At 40.2% G+C, this 15,531-nt stretch overlaps 1 protein-coding gene across 6 annotated transcripts in view; it reads right to left on the bottom strand.

The window, feature by feature from the left end:
• Nucleotides 1–15,531, bottom strand: part of LOC117447084 (plasma membrane calcium-transporting ATPase 1-like) — a 165,621-nt gene that overhangs the window by 55,049 nt on the left and 95,041 nt on the right. For all 6 annotated transcript variants that reach the window (XM_071203209.1, XM_071203205.1, XM_071203207.1 and 3 more), the window contains 3 exons: nucleotides 14,292–14,489; nucleotides 13,691–13,948; nucleotides 13,396–13,521 (listed from right to left, as the gene is read on the bottom strand). In XM_071203209.1, coding sequence (XP_071059310.1) covers nucleotides 13,396–13,521; nucleotides 13,691–13,948; nucleotides 14,292–14,489 — 582 coding nt within the window. The remainder of the gene's footprint in view (nucleotides 1–13,395; nucleotides 13,522–13,690; nucleotides 13,949–14,291; nucleotides 14,490–15,531) is intronic.

The raw sequence follows: 15,531 nt of genomic DNA, 5'->3' as shown, positions 1-15,531 counted from the left end.
TGGGCATCCCCTGCAAAGGTTCGGATGTGTTGCTCAAACAATTACTGGTTGCCTTGTCACAGACAATCTGCTCGACAAAATATGTTTGTCTTTTTTGTTTTCCTGCGATGATGGTTCTTCAGGACTGCTTCTTAAGCTCAAATCACACTCTCGCAGACTTTTCCGGTGTTTCTAAATTAGATGACAATGTATGTGTGTCGTTTAAGAGGAAAAGATGCCTGGTTTTGTTGTTGTTATTACTGTCAGGAAATGTACAACCTAACCCTGGTCCGCCCAGTAGTAGTAGTCAGATCGCTACTTCTGCTGATTTTAAAGCTAGGTCTGGGTTGGGTTTCATCCACTTGAATGTGCGCAGTCTGTAAGGTAAACTAGATTTTGTCCGTATCTGGGCGAGCTCGACTGACGCTGACGTCATTGTTTTATCAGAAACATGGCTAAACAAATCTATTTTGGCCTCTGACATTGCCTTAAATGGTTTTAATGTGTATCGTACCGACCGGCCTAATAAAGGTGGTGGCGTTGCCATTTATGTTAAGAATAAGTTCAGTGTAACCACGTTAGTTTCCAAATCGATCAGTAAGCAATTAGAATTTTTAGCCATACATATAGAAGTGGCAAAGGGGAAACAGGTCATGGTAGTGAGTTGTTACAGACCCCCCTCAGCTGTCAAAGACTCCTTGTCTTCACTAGCAAATCTTTTATCACAACTAGACTACAAGGAAATAGTGCTACTTGGATATTTTAACTGGGACTGGTTAACTGCAGTGTCAGAGGATTTAAAAAACCTTTGTATCTCTTTAAATGTTACTCAGATTGTGGACAGTCTTACTCGCCCTAACATTAAGTCCCCTAATAAATCCTCTCTAATTGATCTCATTTTTTTTTCACTTACATTTTTATTGACATTTTTATAAACATACAAAACCACATATAGTTCAGTATACACTTGAATTGGAGACTCATTTAAGAAGAAAAACGAAAATACAAATAATAATAAAAACAAGCAAACAGTGACATGGAAGCTTTCTATCCTATTTTAATGCAACATCATGGTCTGGTTCCAACTCTCAATTTGTGGTGTCGTTCATTTTTCTTTTATATTCAACCCATTTTTCCCATTTGGACTCAAATTTCCCTTCCTGGATCCTCAATATGTGTGTGAATCTCTCCATATCAAATATTTCCTGTACTACTCCCAGCCATTGCTCCTTTGTAGGTGGATATGCTCTGTACCATGCTCTGGTAATTGTTTTCTTGCTGGCAGCCAGCAGCACCTTAATCAGGTATCTGTCCCCACCCTGTGAGTTTTCCTGCACCAGATTCCCCAAGTATAACATCAGGCCGATCTTAGGAACCTCATAACCTAAGATCCCCTTCAATACTCCCCACACTTCCTCCCAGTATCCCTTCATCTTTTGGCACTTAAAAAAAATGTGTGTGTGGTCTGCCCCCACCTCGCCGCATTGCCTCCAACATGCGTTCTGTTCCGGGGCATACCTCCCTTTTATCTTTGGGGTTATGAAGTATCTGATTATGTTTTTCCACCCAAATTCCCTCCATACCCTTGACCCAGTAGTTGAATGCTGCACTCTACATACATTATACCATTCTTCCTCTGTCATATCAATCCCGAGTTCTTTCTCCCACTTTTCTTTTATATATAGAGTTGAATTCCCCCTACTCTCCAACAGAGCTTGATATAGAGCTGAAATCACCCTGCCTTTCTTCCATTCATATGCTTCAATCATGACCTTAATTACCCCATTTTGTTTAGTGTTTTTATCCATTTTTATTTCTTTTATATAATAGTCTCTCACCTGTCTGTAAGTATCTAAAATGGTCACCCCTTTCCAGATCGAACTTATCTCTTAGATATTGAAAACTCTGCATTTCCCCTTTTTCCACCATCCTACATATTGCTGTAATGCCCCCTCGGGCCCATCGCTTAAAACCTGCATCTTCTTTTCCCGGATGGAATTCATTATCATTTGTTATCCATCTCAAAATCTTTGTCTGTTTTCCTATTTTGTATCTCTTTATTACCGTGTTCCAAGTGAATTTTGTGATTGGGTCTAATACGTTTTCCTGTGTCCTGAATAATTCTTTCTTTTCTTTAGTAGTTTTTGAATCTGGTTGTTTTCCCCATTTGTTTCGATGTCCTTCCATTTAGCTACGTATTCCATATTACACCAGCATGCCACTGTTCTGATTTGTGCTGCATAATAATAATCCTGGAAACTCGGCACTGCCAATCCTCCTCTCCCTTTGGGTAGCTGCAGTGTCGCAAGCCTAATACTGGGCCTTCCCCCCCCCCCCCAAATAAACCTTGAAATCCATTTATCCCATTCCATAAATTGACTTTGTGGAATAGATATAGGTAGTGATTGGTAAAGGTACAGTAGCCTAGGCAGTATATTCATTTTAACTATTTCAATCCTTGAACTAAGGTCTAAGGTCTGCATTGTCCACCTACATAAATCCCTCTTGATATTCTGATTGATCTGCGTATAATTTGCATTGTATAATTTGTCTAATCCTTTTGTGATGTTAACCCCTAAATATTTAATTGTATCCATGTCCCATCTAATTCTGTATTTGTCTTTGATCTCTGGTGTTGGTGTGTAGTTTAGTGCTAAAATCTGTGTCTTTGTCACGTTTAGTTTGTACCCTGAGTATTGTCCATATTCCTCCAGTAAATCCATCAGTATCGGGAAGCCCACGTCTGGTTGCCCCATATATGCTATCAAGTCGTTCGCAAATAGTCCCAATTTGTGTTCTAAACCTCCTGCCTCAACCCCCTTTATATTCTGGTTCTGCCTAATTGCTTGGGCCAATGGTTCGATGAAGATATCAAAAAGTGTTGGGGAGAGACAGCAGCCCTGTCTTGTCAACCTCTCTAATTTAATCCGATCCGTCAGACTACCGTTCACTTTCACTCTAGCTGTTGGTTCATGATACAATGATTTTATACATTTGATTGACTTTTCATTAAATCCAAACTTTTCTAAGACATTATACAAATAGACCCAGTTCACACTATCAAAAGCTTTTTCTGCATCTATACTCACTAAAATTGCACTGTCTCCCCTCCTTTGGGCCTCCTCCACTATATGAATTGTTTTCCTTATATTATCTTGTGTCTGTCTCCCTCTAATAAAACCAGTCTGGTCCTCATCTATAATGTTGGGCATGAATGTCTCAAATCTTTTCGAAATTATGGACGTATACATCTTGTAGTCAACATTAAGTATGGATATTGGTCTAAAGCTACTACATAATTCTTTATCCTTGCCTTCCTTGGGAATTGTAGTAATGATAGCCTCTTTCCATGATGGGGGAGTTTTGTTCTCATTCATAGTATATTTAAATGATGCCAACAGTAAGGGGCTTAATTCCGATTTGAATATCTTGTAAAATTCGGATGGCAGCCCGTCGCTGCCTGGTGACTTGCTATTTTTCATTCTACTAATTGCATCCCCCATCTCTTTTTCTGTAATATCTGAGTTCAATAGCCTATTCTGTTCTTCTCCTATCGATGGTAGGTCCAGCCCCTCTAAAAATGCCTTCATACTCTCTTCCTCTGCTGCAGTTGGTTGTGCGTATAGTGTCCTATAATAATCCTCAAATGCTCTCTCTATGTCCTCCGGCTCTCTTAGTAACTCATTGGTTTTAGGATTCCTAAACTTATGTATAGTGTTTAATGTTTGTTGTGCCCTTATCTTTCTAGCCAATAATCTATTTGCTTTGGGCCCCCCTTCATAATATGCCTGCTTTACAAACCTAGCTTTCTTCTTAATTGATCTCATTTTAACTAATGTTCCCCATAAATATTCATCTGTGGGAGTATTTGCAAATGATCTGAGTGATCACTGTGTTGTAGCCACAATTAGGGACACTAAGGTCCAAAAGGTTAAACCTTGCATTATCATTAAGAGAAACATAAAACATTTTGTGGAGCAGGGTTTTGTGCATGATCTGTTTGATTTTGATTGGGGTAAAATCGATCTGTGTGCTGATGTAGAAACCACATGGTCTTATTTTTATCTTGGTTTTATGGAGATCATTGATAGACATGCACCCCTGCGTACATTTAGAGTAAAGGGACGAGACAATCCTTGGTTTTCTGCTAATCTGTCCAGTCTCCTTCATGAGAGAAACAAGGCCTGGGCAAAGGCTAGGAAATCAGGCTCAGAGGTAGAATGGCTGCTTTTTAGGCAGCTAAGGAATAGCTTCACATTGCAAATCAAAAGTGCTAAATCAAAGTACTATCTGTCAGTAACCACAAAGAATCTGAATAATCCTGGAACATTTTGGAAAGCCATTAAATCGTTATCCACCGGCAATATCCGTAATGAGCTACCTCCGTGCATTACCACAGCATCTGGCACTATATCGGACAGGGCTACTATGCTAAATTGCTTTAATGAGCATTTTGTGTCCTGTGGTTCTCTATTTGATTCTGTCACTAACTCTGCTTCTGTGAACACTACAGTATGTGATCTCTGAAAAACGTGTGTTGGAAAACCCTTTTAGTTTTACCCCTTTTACTGTTGATGTTGTTCGTGAAGCTTTAACCAAGTTAGATCCTAAGAAACCGGCTGGCCCGGACAACGTAGAACCTTTCTTTTTAAAGATAGCTGCAGATTTTATTGCTCCACCTCTTACTTCTCTTTTTAACCTCTCTCTCAGCACTAACACAATTCCAAAATTGTGGAAGTCAGCGTATGTCCTGCCTTTGCTAAAAGGAGGGGAGGCCACCTTATTAAATAACTATAGGCCAATCTCTAAGTTGTTAGTTCTGGCTAAGGTTCTTGAACGCTTAGTGAGTGAACAGGTAAAGGTGTTTTTATGTACAAATGACATCCTGTCTAAACATCAGTCAGGCTTCAGAAAGCAACATAGCACCATCACTGCCACAATGAAAGTGGTGAATGATGTGGCGAGTATTTTAGATAATAAGCAGAGTTGTGCAGCTCTATTTATTGACCTTTCAAAAGCGTTTGACACCGTCGATCATCACATTTTAAAGCAGAGGCTACTCAGTATTGGCATATCCAGCCTTGCAGTGGGGTGGTTTGTGAACTACCTCTCTGAAAGGTCCCAATGTGTTCATTTTGATGGGCTGTCTTCTGAGTGGTTGAACATTGCAAATGGTGTACCACAAGGTTCTGTTTTAGGTCCACTTTTATTCTCCATAGTTTAGGTGAAAATGTGGATGAAGCTACTTTACATTTTTATGCGGATGATACCGTGATGTACTGTGCAGGTCCCACCATTAAGGAGGCTGGTGTTAAATTACAGGCTGTTTTTAACATTATTCAGACTCAGCTCTCTGAACTAAAGCTTCTTTTAAATGTTGAGAAAACCAAGGTAATGCTCTTTTCTAAAGCTAAAAAGACACCAGAGCCTGTTTTAGATATTGTAACTACGCAAGGAATAAAACTTGAAGTTGTTACCTGTTACAAATACCTTGGTATCTGGCTTGATGATTGTCTCACTTTTAAACTTCATGTCAATAACCTGCTTAAAAAGCTGAGGGTTAGGCTAGGTTTCTTCGACAGGAACAAGTCCTGTTTCTCGCTTGAGGCCAGGAAAAGGCTAGTCACTGTGACCTTTTTACCTGTGCTGGACTATGGTGATTTGATGTATATGAATGCATCTGCCAATTGCCTGGTCAAGTTAGATGCTGCGTATCACAGTGCACTAAGATTTGTGACAAACTGTAAAGCATTAACCCATCACTGTACTCTGTATGCAAGGGCTGGTTTGCTTTCACTAACTGTACGAAGGCTCAGTCACTGGTACATTTTTATATACAAAGCCATGTTAGGGAAACTTCCATCTTATATCTGCTCCGTGATCTCACGGAAAATTGTAAGTGGCTACTGCCTGAGATCGGATGCTGTGGTTTTATTAAATGTGCCAACTGCTAGGACTTAGGTCTTAGGGAAGACAGCTTTTAGATGCGCAGCTCCTCTGTCTTGGAATAGTCTGCAAATTAAATGGAAACTGAACAATCTGGTGCCACTAAATGTTTTTAAAGCTCGGTTGGATGCTACTCAATCGGAAGCTATTGGTACCTGTTTATGTGGATAATTATGTAAATGATGCTGTATGATGTCCTTTTGTTGTTCTATTTATTTTTTTATGTTTCATGTGCAACTACTTGAGCAGGTCTCCCTTGAAAAAGAGATCAATGATCTCAATGGGATTTATCTGTATAAATAAAGGTTTGAAATGAAATGAGAAGACAGCCCATCAAACTGAACACATTGGGACCTTTCAGAGAGGTAGTTCACAAACCACCCCACTGCATGGCTGGATATGCCAATACTGACCAGCCTCTGCTTCAAAATGCGATGATCGACGGTATCAAAAGCTTTGGATAGGTCAACAAATAGAGCTGCACAACTCTGCTTCTTATCTAAAATACTCGTAATATCATTTACCACTTTCATTGTGGCAGTGATGGTGCTGTGTTTCTTTCTGAAGCCTGATTGATGTTTAGACAGGATGTCATTTGTACATAAAAACTCCTTTACTTGTTCACTCACTAGGCGTTCAAGAACCTTAGACAGAACTGACAATTTAGAGATGGGTCTATAATTGTTTAATAAGTTGGCCTCCCCTCCTTTTAGTAGTGGCAGGACATACGCTGACTTCCATACTTTTGGGACTTTGTTCGTGCTGAGAGAGAGGTTAAAAAGAGTAGTAAGAGGTGGAGCAATAAAATCTGCAGCTATCTTTAAAAATAAAAGGTTCTACGTTGTCCAGACCAGCCGGCTTTTTAGGATCTAGCTTGGTTAAGACTTCACGAACAACATCAACAGTAAAAGGAGTAAAACTGAAAGGGTTTTCCAGACCACATTGTTCTGTGTCACCGACTGTGGTGTTCACAGAAGCAGAATTAGAAACAGAATGAAACGGAGAGCCACAGGACACAAAATGCTCATTAAAACAATTTAACATGGTAGCCCTATCCGATATAGAGCCAGATGCTGTGGTAAGGCACGGAGGTAGCTCATTACGGATATCACCGGTGGATATCGATTTTCTAGGGTTGTTCAGGTTCTTTGTGGTTACTGACAGATAATACTTAGATTTAGCACTTTTGACATGTGAAGTGAAGCTATTCCTTAGCTGCCTAAAACGCAGCCATTCTACCTCTGAGCCTGATTTCCTAGCCTTTGCCCATGCCTTGTTTCTCTCATGTAGGAGACTAGATAATTCAGCAGAAAACCAAGGATTGTCTCGTCCCTTCACTCTAAATGTACGCAGGGGTGCATGTCCATCTATAATTTCCATAAAACCAAGATAAAAATAAGACCATGCAGTCTCAACATCAGCACACACATCGATTTTTCCCCAATCAAACCCAAACAGATCATGTACAAAACCCTGCTCCACAAAATGTTTTATGTCTCTCTTGATGATAATACGAGGTTTAACCTTTTGGACTTTTGTGTCCCTAATTGTGGCTACAACACAGTGGTCACTCAGATCATTCGCAAATACTCCCACAGCTGAGTATTTATAGGGAATATTAGTTAGAATGGAGACTGGACTAGGACTGTCAACAATCTGAGTAACATTTAAAGAGATACAAAGGTTTTTAAAATCCTCTGACACTGCAGTTAACTAGTCCCAGTTAAAATCTCCAAGTAGCACTATTTCCTTGTAGTCTAGTTGCGATAAAAGATTTACTAGCGAAGACAAGGAGTCTTTGACAGCTGAGGGGGGTCTGTAACAGCCCACGACCATGACCTGTTGACCCTTTGCCACTTCTATATTTAAGGCTAAAAATTCAAATTGCTTACTGATAGATTTGGAAACTAATATGGATACACTGAACTTATTCTTAACATAAATGGCAACACCACCACTTATATTAGGCCGGTCGGTACGATACACATTAAAACCATTTAAGGCAATGTCAGAGGCCAAAATAGATTTATTTAGCCATGTTTCTGATAAAACAATGACGTCAGCGTCAGTCGAGCTCGCCCAGATACGGACAAAATCTAGTTTACCTAACAGACTGCGCACATTCAAGTGGATGAAACCCAACCCAGATCTAGCTTTAAAATCAGCAGGAGTAGCGATCTGACTACTACTACTGGGCGGACCAGGGTTAGGTTGTACATTTCCTGATAGTAATAACAACAACAAAAACAGGCATCTTTTCCTCTTAAGCGACACACATACATTGTCCAGGGTTCATACACTTTTTCACCAATGATTTTCAATGACTTTTCCATGACTTCTCAATGACCTTTACCTCATTTTCCATGACCAAAACAAAATTACCACTGACAATGGTTTATTTGAACATGGAACAGGACAATAAGGTCTGCATATGAAACATGTAGTGCCTATCTAAAACAAATCAAATAGTAGGCTTACTAGCTTTTACACGCTAAAGCAACTGTAGTCAGCGAGGCAAAGTCATCAGGTATGAAAAAGGTGACAAGGACCCGACCCCTGAAAGCAGCAGTGTCAATAATAACAGAAACGCCAAAGAGTCACATCTAATAGAAATATATAAAAGCATTTATTTTAATTGTGTAGCAGTCAGTTTATAATTTTGGCAGCACTGTTGAGCATTTTGAAAATGTATTGTCATGCCTCTGTGCAAGGCTTAGTCTTTCTATCTTTATAGCCACTGGTGTAAAGTAACTACGTTCATAAACTCAAGTACTATACGTGGGTACAATTTTGAGATACTTGTACTTTATTTAAGTATTTCAATGTTTTGCTACTTTGTACTTCTACTCCTCTACAGTTCAGAGGTACATGGTGTACTTCTACTCCTCTACAGTTCAGAGGTACATGGTGTACTTCTACTCCTCTACAGTTCAGAGGTACATGGTGTACTTCTACTCCACTACAGTTCAGAGGTACATGGTGTACTTTTCCTCCACCTCCATGTATTTCATATAGTGCTGTCAGTCGATTAAAATATTTAATCGCGATTAATCGCATGATTGTCCATAGTTAATCGCGATTAATCGCAAATTAATCGCACATTTTTGATCTGTTCTAAATGTACCTTAGAGGAATATTTTTCAAGTTTTTAATACTCTTATCAACATATGAGTGGACAAATATGCTTTATGCTAATGTTTATTATCATTTGAACAATGACAAATATTCTCATGAATATTAAACACAACAACCTGGAACCTCTCTCATTCAATACAAATGGGGTGTGTGTGTGTGTGTGTGTGTGTGTGTGTGTGTGTGTGTGTGTGTGTGTGTGTGTGTATGTGTGTATATATGTACGTGTGTGTGTGTTGGAGCTATGTGCAACTCAAGGCATATGCTCGAACGGGAGCTGCCTGGACGCTGCAATCATGTTGCTGCAATCATGAGTGTGCTGACTTCTCCAATGTCCCGCTGTCTGCATCAAGTCAAGTGCTCGGCGCAGTTGTGGCGAAATGTCGCTCCTCTGTTTTCATTTAAACAGCTCCTTATATCCGTTAGCGCAGCTAGCTAGCACCATATGCTAACAAAAACAAGCACGTAAGGTCTCTCTCTCGCTCGCTTGGACCACATTACACACACCCTCCCGGTCCTCCCGATGGCCAGTCGGTGCCTGCCGGTGAGCGTGGAAGTGTGGTCTGCTGCAAGCGGGCGGCAGGAGCGGGGCTGTCAGCAGATGGTATTTTAAACTCGATGCGCTCTGAAACTACGGGGCGGCCGAGGAAAAAAAATACACATGCGTTAATCGCGTTAAAATAATTAGTGGCGTTAATTTTTTTTTGCGTTAGCGCGTTATTAACGCGTTAACTTGACAGCCCTAATTTAATACCTTTATTTACTCTACAGATGTGGATGAATGATGTGAAATCTAATCAAGTGTTAAATCAGACTTTAGTTCCACCTGGAGTAAATTCACAAGCTACCCTGCAGTCTACAAAGTCATTCAAACTAGCTGCACCTTTACCAGCTTTGAGAACACTTTCATGATCAATCATTATAAAACATATCATATATATTATTCTGAAATGGACCAATCTGCACAACGACTACTTTTACTGTCGCTACTTTCACTATATTTTGATGATAATACTTTTGTACTTTTACTTGAGTAACATTTTGAATGCAGGACTTTTACTGTAACAGAGTATTCCTTCACTCTGGTACTTCTACTTTTACTCAAGTACAAGATCTGAGTACTTCTACTTCTATTTTTATTACAAGATCAGAGTACTTCTACTTTTACTCAAGTACAAGATCTGAATACTTCTACTTTTACTCAAGTACAAGACCTGAGTACTTCTACTTTTACTCAAGTACAAGACCTGAGTACTTCTACTTTTAATCAAGTACAAGATCTGAGTACTTCTACTTTTACTCAAGTACAATATCTGAGTACTTCTACTTTTACTCAAGTACAAGATCTGAGTACTTCTACTTTTACTCAAGTATAATATCTGAGTACTATACTTTTATTAAGTACAAGATCTGAGTACTTCTACTAAAGTACAATATCTGAGTACTTCTACTTTTACTTATCTGAGTACTTCTACTTTAACTCAAGTACAAGATCTGAGTACTTCTACTTTTACTCAAGTACAAGACCTGAGTACTTCTACTTTTACTCAAGTACAAGATCTGAGTACTTCTACTTTTAAGAACAACATCTGAGTACTTCTACTTATCTGAGTACTTCTACTTTAACTCAAGTACAATATCTGAGTACTTCTACTTTTACTCAAGTACAAGACCTGAGTACTTCTACTTTTACTCAAGTAAAAGACCTGAGTACTTCTACTTTTACTCAAGTACAAGATCTGAGTACTTCTACTTTTAAGAACAACATCTGAGTACTTCTACTTTTACTCTAGCACAATATCTATACTTATACCACCTCCGTTTATAGCCTATGAAAAAACTATTAGAAAACGAAGGCCAAAGCTAACGGAGGCAGATAGTGACAATGTATGCTAGCTAGCTAGCTCAACGATTCCTTAAATTATATTGTGACAGAAAAACGTTTCAGTTCACATCACGCTCTGCCGCTCTGCTCTGAACACCTGAACGGCCTTTCTAACAGCTGTTCACCAGTCTGTGCCACAGTGACTCCAGACCGCACAGTTACTGTTAACGAACGCACCGTAGCTAATGTAGCTGACCCTCATCCCAGAGCAGCAGAGTTCAGCCGACAGGCAGGAAGACTCGAGCACACAGCTCGCGCTTCATATATTAAAAAATAACACCATGCGCGTCATGAAGGCACATAACAGCTCGCGACCGCAGATTATTTCGGCGATTAGATAAAATGTAAATTATATTTGACGCAACGTTAGTTACATTTCCATGACTTTTCCAAAACTTTGGGAAAAACATTGTTTTCCATAACTTTTCCAGGGCCTGGAATTTGCATTTTGAATTTCCATGACCTTTCCAGGTTTTCAATGACCGTACGAACCCTGATTGTCATCTACTTTAGAATCACCGGAAAAGTCTGCGAGAGTGTGATTAGAGCTTAAGAAGCAGTCCTGAAGAACCATCATCGCAGGAAAACAAAAAAGACAAACATATTTTGTCCAGCAGATTGACTGTGACAAGGCAACCGGTAATTGTTTGTGTAACACATCCGAACCTTTGCAGGGGATGCCCACTGCGGGTGGCAGAACAGACCTGAATCCAGTAGACTCATCAGAATGACTAGAGATCTTCTCATAGTCCAAAATAGTTAACAGGCACAGCAGAATCCCGATATGGGCCATTTTCCCAGACCAGCACACAGAATCCGCGATGTTCCTGGAGCAAAATCAGCACAGCAGCAAAGGTCAGACGAAAGCAGCAGCGTGGTATCCCCGGGGTGAAAGCAGGCCTCTGCAACAGCAGAACCAAGACAGGTGGAAAGCAGGCCCCAGCCGTGGTAAAATCCTCCCCCGCACAGCAGCACACGCCCGGTGGAAGCAGGCCAAGCCCGAAGCGTGGATCCACTCCGTTTCTCCGCAACGACTCCGGGGTAAAAACCTCTCCAGTGCAGCCGTACTCTACAGGTGGGAGCAGGCCTCCGTAGATCGCAGGCAGCAACAGGTAGAGCCGCTCCGTCTCTCCGCGACGACTCCGGGGTAAAAACCTCTCCAGTGCAGCCGTACTCTACAGGTGGGAGCAGGCCTCCGTAGATCGTAGATCGCAGGCAGCAAACAGGTGGAGCCGCTCCGTCTCTTCGCGACGAGCAGGCCTCCGTAGATCGCAGATCGCAGGCAGCAACAGGTAGAGCTGCTCCGTCTCTCCGCGACGACTCCGGGGTAAAAACCTCTCCAGTGCAGCAGTACTCTACAGGTGGGAGCAGGCCTCCGTAGATATCAGATCGCAGGCAGCAACAGGTGGAGCCGCTCCGTCTCTTCGCGACGTCTCCGGAGGAAAAACACCTCAGTATAGCCGTACTCGACAGGTGGGAGTTGGCCTCCGCAGACAACTAAAACTACTACTTGTATAAGCAGGGATGGCTAAATGTTTGTGAGCAGGAGAGCTAGATGTTAACAGATGCCAGATGCTAACAGGCAGTGGGAGCCTGTAAAAATTGCGACTGTTCTCTCTGAGACAATGACTGTTCTCTCTGAGACAATGTGGATGATTCTTCTGATGACACAGAATTAAATGTTGCTCCTTTTAGATATAAATGTTCATCTGTGAATGTTAAACATTTGACAGTTCAACAAGGATGATCAAGAAGTGTTTTGCTTTCCCTGAGGCTCAGATTTGTTTTGGATTTTATACTTTTGACGTGTGACAAACAGTTTTGACGGTTTGAAGATGTTACTGACCAGATATTTTACACAGTCAATTATACTCTAGGTCAGCAACTCCTTGATAGAAAAAAATTAACTCAATGTCTGAGTGTCCCATATTTTAACACCAAAAATGGTCCATAAATTGGACATAGAGGCTACATAATGGAGACGCAAACATCTATCTAAATGCCCAAGATAAGCATTCATGGACATATGTTGAGTGTTTGTCCTCTTTGCCTTAGCCTATTAGATATCGAATAACCACAAAATCTGAGTTTACTGGACCTACTCTTGCTCTTTTGTTTGTGCACCGAGACAATAAGTGAATGTGCACTTAAATTAAATGTAATAACAGTGTTAACAGCTATAAGTGATTTGATTTTTTTTTTTGGTCCCGGAAATTGTTTTACTTTTCATATTTGATATGTTTCCTTTTAGCAGTTGCCTGCGCTCTGTATTGCATTAACTTGCATTAAGGTGCTCAAAAAACATTAACGGCAACAGCTGGTGCAGTGTGAAATGGATAAAATGCATTTTGATTGTTGATGAGTGATATCCGTTTCCATTGGATGAGTTTATTTAAAAGTTGTAGTATCAGTAGACACTTAAAGAAGAATCATCAGTGTGAGCAGGCACTCACCGGACAGCAGCATGGGGTCCTTCTCCATAGATTTCCGGACCTGATCGGACTCTCCGGTGAGAGAGCTCTCGTCAATCTTCAAGTCGTTGCCTTGGATGAGGATCCCGTCAGCAGGCAGCAGGTCTCCTGCAGGCACAGAGATAAGGAGTTCAATTTCATTCATTTCTTAAAATCAGCTGCAGGGGAAACACATTTTTGTGACTCAAGACTTAAAGACATTTTGAATCCGTCTTAAATTTGGAAGGCGGATAGGCAGCTTTGATTTATTTTCTGCCTGGTGTTTGCTGTCTCGTACCGTATTTGATCTGAGCGATGTCTCCCACCACGATCTCGGACACAGGGATCTGGATGACCTGGCCCTTGCGGATGACGGTGAATTTTTGTTCCTGCTCGATGCGACTCTGCAAACCGCGGAACTGCTTCTCCTTGGACCAATCGTTGAAAGCCGTCACAAGGACCACAATAGCGACGGAGAACAAGATGGCGGCGCCCTCGATCCAGCCAGCCTGAGCCTCGCCCTCGTCCTCCACGCCGCCTGCAACCTGGCCACATGCTGAAAGAGAGGAAGAGGAAGCGTTCAATACAAATAGCTTTCACAAAAAACATTTTGATAATCAAAAAATTAAGAAAATGCTTCAATATTTTTTACTCAATCCTGGCTAATTGTAACCGTTCTTATAAACATTATTTGTTTTTTATCTTTTTTTTTTACATTTGTGTTGCTGTAGCTAGGATTGTGTCAATACTGATGTCATAATTATATTGTTAATGGGAGAATAAAAAAAAGGCATTGTTAAAAAAAAAGTGTAGAATAAAATAAAAATAAATAGCCATCATGTGCTTTAATTGTAGAATTAAATATAGATTATAAAACAAATGGCGATGACTGTACCGACCTTCGCTGTCGCCCCCTGGTGGATGGTAGAAGGACAGGCCGAGCGAGATTATGGCGGCGATCTCCAGAATAATGAGTGTGACGTCCTGCAGAGCCTCCCACACCAGCGCCAGGAACGTCTTGGCCTTCTTGGGAGGGATGAAGTTCTTCCCGAAGTAAGTGTGACGTTTCTCCAAATCAACGGGGTTACCAGAGAGACCTGCAGACACAAAGACAACACATTCATGATCACATCAATGATACATTTCCTCTTTTAAACATTATGATTTATATGGGTTATGGTTATTATTGTGTGCATTCGTGGTTGTTGAGGTTCTTTCAACATTATTGTATGATTTTATTATATATAGGATTTGTGGGAAATAGTAAATCCAGTTTCATTTATTTATTAATAATACAAAATAACTGTAGTTTGTATTTGCTGAGCTACGAGGAAAGCAAACATTTAGGTCATATCATAAAAAAAAAACTTTAAAAAAAGATAGGATGATAAATAAAAAAAAATTTGAATTCAAAGAAATATAGATATGTATGTGAATATAGAAATATTTAGAGATACACGTTGGATTCATTAAGCATTAAGTATGTGTTATACAGTCAATCTCCCCTTCAAGTACTTGTAATGTAGCTTTCAATAAAGCTTTTAGTTGTACCATTGCATCCAGTGATGCAATGGTGATGTTAGAAAAGAAAGCAACCAAGTCTTAATTGGAGGCGTGATACCTCTCTGCACACTGTAGCTGTGCGCCTCCACGCAGTGAAGGCAGAAGATGCACAGAAGTTATGAAAAGATTATTACAGGTTTCCATAAGCAGAACTTTTGCAACATGACCTACTTCTGTTGCCATGAAAGACTGCAGTATTTCCATATACAGTGTTTATTTGGGCGGAACACCAACACAGATTTGTTCCACCCACAGAAATGACGTATTTCTGTATTCATTATATTTCCTCCCATTTCCATGGAGATTCAGTAAAAAAGTAAATACTGAGAAATGATGCTTTTAGGTATTTACACAAAAAAACACCTCTGTTGTATCAAGCAGCGATTCTCCTTTTTTAAACTGGTGAATTTTGATAATTTTAGGAGGCTTGACAAGCTGAAACGATCCAGTAATTCACAAGAAAAAGGTAGTGAAATATCTGAAAAAAAATTGAACAATTCATTTTTATTTTATTGAAATTTAAATATGGAATAGTGTAGTAACCGAATTGCATTTGACATTTTTTGTTAACGGCAT

Source organism: Pseudochaenichthys georgianus, chromosome 5 (genome assembly GCF_902827115.2).
Source record: "Pseudochaenichthys georgianus chromosome 5, fPseGeo1.2, whole genome shotgun sequence".
Classification (NCBI taxonomy): domain Eukaryota; kingdom Metazoa; phylum Chordata; class Actinopteri; order Perciformes; family Channichthyidae; genus Pseudochaenichthys; species Pseudochaenichthys georgianus.
The sequence above is the reverse complement of the archived record's forward strand: the minus strand, read 5'-3'. Positions and strand labels throughout refer to the sequence as shown.